This window comes from Apteryx mantelli, chromosome 23 (genome assembly GCF_036417845.1).
Source record: "Apteryx mantelli isolate bAptMan1 chromosome 23, bAptMan1.hap1, whole genome shotgun sequence".
NCBI classification, from domain to species: Eukaryota; Metazoa; Chordata; class Aves; order Apterygiformes; family Apterygidae; genus Apteryx; species Apteryx mantelli.
The window spans coordinates 316,582-326,567 of NC_090000.1; the positions used below are offsets into that span (position 1 = coordinate 316,582).

A 9,986-nucleotide genomic window follows, 5' to 3' on the forward strand; every position below is an offset into this window, starting at 1 on the left:
CCAGCAATGGGCTCAGCCGCCCACCCCGAGGCCAGGCTGCCGGGGCTGCTGCAGCCGGCGCCCACCCTGGCCCGGAGAGGTCGGCACCGGCAGCCGGAGAGGCTGAAGGCTCCTGCCTGGCAGCCGGCGCTGGAGACACACCCTGCTTTGAAGTGCCTGCCAGCGCCCCAGGGAAAGGTTTGCTTTTCCGTGTCAGCCGCAGCTGAAAATCCCTCGCTGCAGGGGATGCGTCTTTGGGAGCAGGTAGCGACGGTGCTGCGCGCTCCTGCCCAGCCGGAGGAGCAGGCTCCAGTGGGGAAAGAGAGCTGGAAAAGCCAGCGACCACTCGCGCATGCCGCAGCCCTGCATGGGCTGAGTCTGCGTCGGCACAGCTTCCCGCGGCCTGGGGCGCCCTGCTCGCCCATGGCACCCTCCCGGCCCGCCTCTGCCCTCCGGTGCACGCAGCCACGCGAGCAGAGCTCATGCGGATTAGGCACCGTCACCACTTGGCACCCAGGACCCCGTCCCTGCCGCGAGGGATTTGCTTCCGTGTTAAGGGAGCCACCAGAAGCCGGCAAGGGAAGGAGCCGCGCTCACTGGCAGGAGCTGGCACACCACTGCCCGCTTGCTGACTCCTCGTCCTGCTGACAACGGCCCCCGTCCCAGAGCGTTGCGCAGAGCAGCTCCGGGAGCATGGAGCCCCAGCGGCAAGGAACGCCTCCCGCATGTTAAGTGCAGCTGGCCAAGCCGTCGCTTACACTTGTCCCTACGCAGACGCCTCCGACAATAGCTGTGCTTGTCCGGCCCAGCTACTGTGCCAGCTCGGGGAGCCGGACGCCGGAGCCGCTCTCCCAGCTGCGGCTGAGCATGGTAACCGCCACCGTGCAGGTCTGCGCCTCTCCCATGCGCCGGTGCCAGTCCCGGGGATGCCCCGCATCACCCCTTCGCAGCCAGCACAAGGCACAGGCTGGGGCTCTGCGCCTGCAGCTGCTGAAGCCCCTGGGGTTCCTGCTCCCCCAGCCACGCGGCTGCCACTGCCCCAAGGCCGCGCAGCCAGCAGCTGTGGGCAGCCCCTGCTCGGAGCACGACCGCCAGGCAGGCGAGACGCGAGGGAAGGTGCAAAGGGAGCCCTGCCTCCAGCTCTGCCTGCCCCCGCCGAGACGGCACTGCCAAAAGGCAGAAGGGGGTTTAAAGCAGCAGGTGTTTCCTGCAGTGAAAGGTGGGGAACGTGGCAGAGGTCTAGCAGGGCTGTGCCGGGCCCGAGGCAGGCTCTCCTGGATTTCCAGCCACAGCAGCAGCGAGATGGAATGGCTCCTGCGGGGTCCGGTGACTGGATTAATTCCCGGCCAGCCCGTGACAGGGTTCCCTGGGAGGCTCGGGGTCCCGAGCTGCCTCCCAGGTCTTAGGGGCCCCCAGCAGCCGGGGCTGCAGCAGCAAGGGGCAGGGCGAATCCCCTCAGAAAACAGTCTGTCCCTTGGCGCATGCAGCCCCTGGCCGCCGTCGGGCCTGGGTATGCACTGGCACAGCGTATTGCAGTGCACGACTCCCTGGCCGTGCAGCTCCACGGCCTTTGTGCAGCTTCCCCCACTCCAAGGCTCTCTCAGATAAATCACCACCTCTAATGAGAGCCTGTCAAGGAACACGGGATCCGGATTTCTGACTCCAGTGCAACCCGACACCACGGCCCATGAATGAGATGGCGGAGGGAGAAGGGGTGAAAGCCACAGCCCATGTCAGTGCAGCCGCTGGGGAGGCTGGGCTGCAAACGCTCCTGGAAACGGGCAGGAGGAGATGCCAAGAAGGCAGCCCTTCCCTTCGCCCCAGCTCCCCGCGCACCGAGGGGCTCAGGGTGCTCTCACAAGTGTCGGGGCTCAGCTCCCAGCGCCCCGGACCCGCGGCTTCGTCCCGGCACAGAGCCGCGCTCCTGGGTCTCTGCGCTTCCCTACAACGTGTTGCTCAAGACCAGAGTGTCTTCTCAAGCAGGTAGCTACAACGGCCCAAGGACAGGAGGCAGAAGGTTTACAGCGAGAGATGCCTGGAAGAGGGCCCGGGCGCCGGTGCGCTCGCCTCCGCCCCCAGCCGACCCGGTGGAAGCCAGGGCCGCCGCGCAGGCTGCGCCCGGCCGGCAGGGCAAGGCGGTGCGGCGGGAGGAGCAGCCCCGCAGCCGGGCACGGCCAGGCGCAGCCGGCGTCGCTTCCGCGGCTCCCGCGTAGCAACAGGAGGCAGCGCCGGGGAGCGGCCGAGCCCCCGCGCAACTCCGAGCCGCCGGCAGAGCCGCCGCTCCGCGGCCCCGCCGGGTCCCGCCGCTCCCCCCTGCTCCCCGGGTCCCCCCGCGCCGCGCCGCGCCGCGCCGCGCACTCACCCGAGCGCCGCTCCGCTCCGCGCCGCTCCGCCGCGCCGGGGCTGCCGCCCGCCGCCGCCGCCGCCGCCGGGCAGGGCCGGGCCCGCCCCGCCCCGCCCCGGGGAGGGGCCGCCCGGGAGCGGCTCCGCGCCCCCCGCCGCTCCGCCCCAACCCTCCTCCCGCCCCGCGAGGCTCCCGCAGGCAGCGCGACCCGCGCTGAACGCTCGCCTTCTTTCCCCACCCTCCTCTCTTCCTTTTTCTTTTTTTTTAAGGCTGCACTCAGAAAAAGTGATTCATTTGGCGAAGGGAGCAGATGCGGAAAACATGACACCGTCTCTGCGCAGGGAGCGGTGGCAGTTGGGTGAAAAACGTACCGGGGGCACAGGAGCAAGAAGCCAAGCCTCGCCACCCCGAGCCGCTCTGGGGGCTGCCCGGGCCCCGCTGCTCCCGCCTGGGCTCGGCGGCGCAGCTGTGCGGTGCGGGACCGTCACCCTACAGCGGGTGGACAGAGAAATGGCACCGGCCGACGGCACCAACCTAACAGCACACGTGGTCTCACAACACCCTCCGAGCGCGCAGAGACATCTCCACAGCTGGCCAATCCTGCTGGGCTGGGAGGCGCTGGAGACGCCCTGCGCAGCTGATGGGTCCCTGCAGCGTGGCCTGGACGCTGCTCCTGACTGGCCTCAGCCAGGCTTTGGCCAGGGCAGCTCTGAGCTCCCTCATGGACTAATTTTGTTCTTTCATGTGGTTTTCCCAAATCTGGCTCAAAATGTGTGTAGCAATGTGGAAAACGTGCACAGCAAGAGGGGAGAAAGGGCCAACTTCTGCACTGGGCAGTCAAACTGGAGCTGCACCTCCCTGCCATCCCCTCCCGGACTCGCGCAGCCACAGAGCCCCGGGCGAGGGCAGGAGAGCTCCCGGCGCGCAGCGGCCGCCCTACCTTGGGTGAGGCGCGTGGGCCGCTGGACTGGCACGCCGTCGATGGCGCAGGCGTTGCCGCAGGGGTGCAGGGTGAGTGTGCCCCGTGCATTCTCGATGTAGCAGTGCTCGGGTGCCAGCCCTGGGCCCTGCAGAACGATGTCCCTTGCCGCCGAGCCAATTGTGGTCCTGCCTAGGAGGGGAAGGAGCAGCTGAGCACCCAGCACCATGCCACTGCAGCCGCGCACCCAGCAGACGGCACCATCCTGCACTGCAGCTGGCGCTGGGCCCCCTTCCTCCCAGCTGTGCGGCCTCTCCGGGACAGACCGGGCCCTGGCCCCCCATCGCCGGCCCCAGGAGCATTGCCCCGCAGCTCCGGCATGGCTCTGCCCTGCCCCACCAGCCCCCAGGGCCCTGGGCCTGCAGTGAGCCGCCTCGCTGCCTCCCCAGGGAGGCAGAGGCCCAGCAGGACTCGGTGCACAGGTGGGTCCCCGCGCTGGCCGGTTGCCAACAGCAACCTCTCGGAGGAGCGGCTGGCTCCTGCCGCGCCGCGTTTAATCTGCTCTCTAATCCCCAGCTGAGCCCTGGCCCCGCGAGCAGATGCGGGGCCGCCTGGCGAGCTGCCACAGGGCCAGGGCCGGAGAGGGGGCCAGGGGCCACAGTGGCACTCACCTTCCTCCAGCGGCAGGAGCGTGATGGCGGTGCTGAGGCGGCCGCTGCCCAGGCTCACCAAGTGCGGCTTCTCCGTCTGCACCTTCAGCCCCTTGCCTGTGTCTATGAGGTCCAGGGGGCTGTTCTGCGGGGGCAAAGCGGCTGGTTGGGCTGGGCAGGCCGGGCACGGGGTGCAGGGTGCCAGCTCAGCCCAGGACACGCTGTTGCCGGTGGGAGCAGGGGCATGCGGAGAGGGCTGAGCCGCCAGCTGTGCTCGCGCCCTGCACCCCAGCGAGGATACGGCAGCCCTGGGCTGTGCCACCTGCCCTGCAGCCAGCCCCAGGGAGCGGGGCGAGCTGCTCCGGCGGCCAGCCGGGGACAAGCCCTGCAGAGCCGATCAGGGACTTGGGCTGCGTCTAACAGGATCCGCGCTGCCAGCCGCTTAGCTCGATTGGCTTTGCCGCCGATCCACTAAGAGGATTGGGCCGAGGAGAGGCCGAGGGCACCCCACCGCCCGCCCCGGGGCGGCTGTGTGCAGACGGCTCCAGGGAGGCTCCTGCAGGGCAGTGGGGAGCCCAGCGCCTCCACCACGGGAGGCACCGCAGGGGCAGCACGGGCCGGCGCAGCTCCCCTGGTGCCCCGCGCTTGCACCCACCTGGATGATGGTCTGCACCCTGCGGGCCGGGCTGGCAGCGCCGCGGCTCGACGCCTCCATGGTGCCTGGGCGTGCACACCTGGTGCTCTCCGGCAGGGGCAGCTGCTGCGGGGAGAGGGGACGTCGAGGGGTTCACTGGCGCCGTGGCCCCTCTGCAGCAAGGGAGGCGCCACGTGCAGGAGCTGTGCGGGCCCTGACGCCAGAGAGCGGGGACAGCTTGCACCCCAGCGCCCTGCCTGCACAGCTCTGCCGCAGCAGGACGGGAGGTGCCGAGCGGCGCACGCGCTGGCTGCACACCCGTCCCAGAGCTGCTGGCCCTTGTGCCTGAGCATGGGTCTCACAAACCCTCCCCGGCCCAGTGTCCGGGGCTCGGGCTGCCCCCAGAGCTGCCTAGAGCAGCGAAAGGGCTCCCTCCGCCCAGCTCCTGCACCCAGGAGCGCCCCAGCCGTGCTGCCGGCCCCGGGCAACACCGCTGGTGCAGCACCCATGCGTGCACCGGCAGCGGCGGGGATGCACGGCCGCACAGCACGTCCCGAGGGAGCGGGGCCCGCACAGCACTGCCACTTGCACGCACCGGCACCCTGCTGCCCGGTGCGCACCGCTGGCGGGCCACCTGCCGCGGGAGCTGCCATACGGCTCCCTTTCTCCGCGGCGTAAATAAAGCAGCCTGGGGAGGAAACCGATCCCGTGAGCCAGCGATTTCCTGCGCCCAGCGCTCAGACCACTTGTTGTGCCCTGGCCGCCCGGGACGCTCCGGGGTTACTAATTTTACCGTCTGCGTCTGCTCCCGGTGTCCCTCCCTTCCGCTGGGCCTTGCTTCAGTGCTTAACCCTTCCCTGGCAGCCGGGCCAGGCCAGGCGCCGGGGCGGCCATGGCCGCGCTCCTGCCCCGGCACGACCTGCCTCGGGCCCTACTCCGGTCCAGCATCGCCTGCAGCTGCGAGGGGCAGGGAGCCGGCAGCGCCGCACTCTCCCCAGGGACGGCCCCCGGGATGGCCGGGGCACTGGGTGCGAGCCCGCGGCTCAGCCCTGTGCTGGCGCCCCGGCTCTGGTCGGGGACGAGGGACCCCTCCCCGCTCCGCTCCGCCTGCGCCGGGACGGCTGAGCGCGGCAGCCCAGGAGCGGGGGCGAGTGGGCAGCTATTACACACTGCGGAAAAAATGAAATGCTGGAAACAGCAGGGCCGGGTCCAGGGCTGGGACGGAGCCCAGGCAGCTCTGCTCGATGAGAGTGCTGCCGGCCGCCCCAAACGCCAGCTAATGGGGACCGTGGCTGGGACACGACCGCGCCGAGACAGTCACTTGTCTGTCACAGACGGGACACTGCCGCCAGCGCGGCTGGGCGGGAGGGCGGCATGGAGGTGGCCACGCCGGCTCCCCCGGGGGCCCCCGGCTACGCGCGCAGGACCCTCAGCTCACCCTTACCTGCCACCCGGTCCGGGGCCGGCTGCTGAGTGGCAGCCTCCACGGCAGGGTGCCCATGTCCCCACGCGCCCGCCAACGCCGCCAGGGGCCGGGCAGGCCCTGAGCCCCCTCGCCCACGCCGAGGCCCCGTGCTGGCGGCCGGACGGAAGGAGGAAAGGCGGCGAGGGGCTGGGCTCCCGCATCGGAAGGGAGCGGGGCCAAGGTGGGATCCTGTGCAGCGTTAACCCCTTCCCAGCACAGCCAGCCCCGCGGCGTGGGGCGCCCCGTCCTGCCGCCCGCACCTCGCGCTTGCCCGCCCCGGCCCCAGCACTCACCCGTCCGCGCGTGCCCCTGCCCAGCAGCCGGGATGGGACCCAGGCGTCCGGCGCCTCCAGCCCCGCGGCAGCCCCGGCTGCAGCCCTGCTCTGCGCGTCCCCGGAGTGGGAGACCCCCAGCCCCACAGCATGACCCCGGTGTGGGTCGGGCCCAGCAGCACGCTCACCTCGGCGCTGGGACCCGCGCGGCCCCTCGCAAGCCGCCGCCGTGGCAGGAATGCGGCGAGGGCTGCGGCCGGCCCGGCGGCGCCCCACCTCTGCCCGGGACAAGGCGGCCTTTCTTCTCGCCCCGCGGCCGGCAGAACGCCCCGCTTGTTCCCGCCGTGGGAAGAGGCAGCGGCAGCAAATGCCAAGGGGTCGGGCTCGGTTACCACGAAATAGCAAACAGCCCCTGCGCGCGGGCCGCCCGCGCTGCCCCGGGGCTTGTGTCTCCCTGCCGGACACCCTCCTGCAGGACGCCAAGGGGGGGGGACGAGGAGGAGGAGGAGGAGGAGGAGGAGGAGGAACAAAAAGCCCTTTCTTCTCCCCAGCAGAGTCTGGCAGTGAGGCCTCACCTGGGGGATGAGGAGCCAGGGTCGCGCAGAGGGGTTTTGCTCCCGCTGCTCCCCGGGACACCCCAGACACCCCAGCACAGGGGACGTGGCCTCGCGCCCACCGGGACGAGCTGCAGCGGGCGCCGCGGGCCCTGCCTGGCCGCATCGCTGGGGCACCGGCACTGCGTGCCGGGCGCTACCACCTCCTCGCGTGCACAAGGGTTGTGCCGACACCGCTGCTGCCCACCAGCACCCAGCCTGACCCTGCCCTGGCGCGAGCACAGCACCCAGGAGCACCCCACCGCCGCTGCGGCCAGGGGTGCCCGGGAGCCACGCGTGCCGCTGTGGGGGGGACGGGCAGCCAGGGCAGCCACCGCAAGGAGACCCCGCGCCGAGGCTGCCAGGCTTCCCGAGCCCCTTTCCTGCCTGCCCTGCCACCCGGATGAGTCACGGGAGGAAGCCGGCGCCGCTGAGCTAACGGGGACACCACGCAGCATCCACGGCTGGCGGCCAACTTGGCTGCACGCTCCCGTCCAGCTGCTAGCGCGTGGAGCTGCTGCCCATTCCCACAGCCTCTGGCCTGGGAAGCACACGGCCAGCAGTGTCGCCGGGAAGGAGCACCGCGGGTGGAGGCGGCGTGGGCGAGGGAGCGGGGGCCGGGGAGCCCCCCTGAGCCCCTGCGCCCCAGCCCACCGAGCTGCCCCCAGCACTGTGCAGGGCTCGGGCTGCCCGCCCCGGACGCGGGAGGCAGCGGCGGGATTCCCCGTCACGCGGCGGCTGGAGCCAGCCCACGCGCCGGCCGCGTTTCCCACGGCCCTGCAGCAGCCACCCCCGCATCCTGCCGCGGTGCTCCACGCGGGGGGAGACCCCCAGCGCCCATCCCGCCCCGGCAAAGGGGTGGCCAGGCTCAGCCCCGGTTGCTGGGGCGACACAACACGCCCGGCAATAACAGTGCTGTAAATCCACTTGGAGCAGCCCTGCGGGAGCCCAGGAATCCCGGCCGCACCCGCTGATCTCAGCGCCCCCGGGACGCGCTCCCGCACGGCCGCGCAGCTGCGGCCTCCTGCGGCGGGGTGGGCGGCCGAGCGGCCCCGCGACACCGGGGCTCTGCCGGGAGCCACGCTGGGACGGCGCGGGCAGGAGCGCACCAGCCGCTCTGCCGCGCTCGCCCTGACGCTGCCTCCGCATCTCCGTGCCGCAGCCACACCATCGCCCACCAGCCCAGGGCAAACATGGCCTCTCTGTTCACCCGGCACTGCATGCTCCAGCCCTGCGGAGCCGGGAGCTGGCTCTGCCCGCTGTCCTGTGCCACCCCACAGCTCTCCACGGACGCTGACCTGCGTGGGACCCGCTGTGCCCACAGGAGAAGAGCAGCAGCCACGGCCAAGCACCGGGACCCTCCGCAGGTGGCACGACTGGAGGCTGCTGCCTGGACGCACGGGCGACCTGACCACAGTGTGCCGCTTGCACGCCAGACGCGGGGGCTCAGCCTGGCTCCCCGCACCGGGAGCCGCTGCTGCAGGGCTGCAGTGCAGGACACGGTTGGTGGGTCTTGGCTCCGGGCCCCTAGCACAAACCCATCCCCTAGTTTTCTGCTTCACAGCGGTGGGCAATGACAAACCTCTTCCCCTCCAAAATGGCCATTGCTCTTTTAATGCCAATTTCTGGCTGTTTTGCAAACACCACTGCATAACAGCAGCTCACGGGGCTCACACAAACCTGCAACTCCTGTGTGCTCTGCAGCAGCCTGTTCCTGCCAGCTATGTCCCCGCACACACCAAACCATGGCCGCAGGCATGGGCCACCATGTGGCAAACCCAGATGTATGAGGGTTTCCAAAAAAGCGCCGGGGTCAGCAGCATGTCACCCCTGTTCATTGCAGTGCCCTGCTGAGCCTGGGGACACCCAGCAGCACAGCAGCCCCCAAGTGCTTGCAGCTGCAACTGTCGCCCAGCTCCCAAACCCCGTCTCAGGCGCAGCAGCGAGGGAGCCGGAGCCAGAGCCAGCCCCGGAGCGAGCCACCCCGCGCAGCTCCCGCGGGCTCGGCTGGGCACCCTGCCACGCTGCAGCCCTGCTCCGGGGGCTCCTGCAGCCCCGGTGCCTGCAGGGGGAGAGCAAGCGGCCCCACGCAGTCGTCACACCAGGCCCGGAGCAGCTGGGTGGTTTCCTGGGCCAGAGGCAGCCGGTGCAGGGCCAAGGAATTCCTCGGGCTTCTGGCAGCGGCCGAGGGGACTGCAGGAAGGACGCCTCAGGAAGCTCGGAGTAAACAAGCTCCTGCCCTAGGCAAGGACCGTTCCCACCACCCGCACTGGGCTGCCCCAGGCTGGAGGTGGCCAAGGCGTGCGAGGGCAGACACAGCTCGGCCCGGCCCCGCGCGTGCCCATGCGCTGCGGCACAGGAGGGGTTCGGGGCTGGTGCAAGCAGCCTCCCACGCAGCAGCGTGCTGGTCTCCAGGGCCCTCGCTGCCCCCCAGCAAGGGGGGAACGTGCCAGCAGCATGGACAGCCAGGTCACATCTGGGCTCCAGAAGAGCCCCAGGCCACCCTGCCCCTCCAAAGCGTTTTGCAACAACGGATGGTCGTGGCTAACGGGAGTTTCCTGAGCTCCATCTCGTCCCCCTGGGCTCCCCAGGCGCCCTCAGCCGAGCTGCCCCACGCCGGCGCCTGTCCCTGGGCATGTGCGGATGCCCGCTGTGACTCCTGCCGCACACGGGGCCAAGCGCAGCCGCTACCGCTCCTTCCCCCTTTCCCACATCTCCCCTCAGCGTCGCCGTCGCACTCTGAAGCGGTTCCAGCTGGACGGTGTCGTCCCAGGACAGGAGGTCGCAGGGCACAGTCCGACGTCCCAGGGGCCGCCGGCGCCGCGCGCGGCTCTGCCGTGGGAACGCGACCCCCAGGGCTGCGACGGGGCGGCCGCTCTGCGTGGGACGGCGCGGGACACCGCGGGACGCGTCCTGCCCCGCAGCACCGGGCACCCCGGGGCGGGACGCGGCGGCGGCAGCCCCAGCCCCAGCCCCAGCCCCGCCGCCCCGGGCTCCCGCCTGCTCGCCCCCGGCCGGGCTCCGCCGGCCCCAGCCGCCGGCCCCAGCCGCCCTCCCCGGCCCGGCCCGGCCCGGCCGCCCTGCTCTCACCTCCGCCGCTGCTGCGCTGCGCTGCGCTGCGCTCCCGGCG

At 71.3% G+C, this 9,986-nt stretch overlaps 1 protein-coding gene across 10 annotated transcripts in view; it reads right to left on the bottom strand.

The window, feature by feature from the left end:
- Positions 1-6,466, bottom strand: part of PHLDB1 (pleckstrin homology like domain family B member 1) — a 30,020-nt gene extending 23,554 nt beyond the window's left edge. For 6 of the 10 annotated variants that reach the window (XM_067310211.1, XM_067310210.1, XM_067310214.1 and 3 more), the window contains exons 1-4: positions 5,971-6,096; positions 4,548-4,652; positions 3,914-4,037; positions 3,264-3,434 (exon numbers count right to left, since the gene is read on the bottom strand). In XM_067310211.1, the coding sequence (XP_067166312.1) occupies positions 3,264-3,434; positions 3,914-4,037; positions 4,548-4,652; positions 5,971-6,027 (457 nt within the window). In that variant the 5' untranslated portion in view covers positions 6,028-6,096. Of the gene's footprint in view, positions 1-3,263; positions 3,435-3,913; positions 4,038-4,547; positions 4,653-5,970; positions 6,097-6,451 lie in introns of those variants that run through there. The other 4 variants (XM_067310216.1, XM_067310215.1, XM_067310209.1 and 1 more) reach the window with 3 other exon arrangements.
- Positions 6,467-9,986: the final 3,520 nt, after the last annotated feature.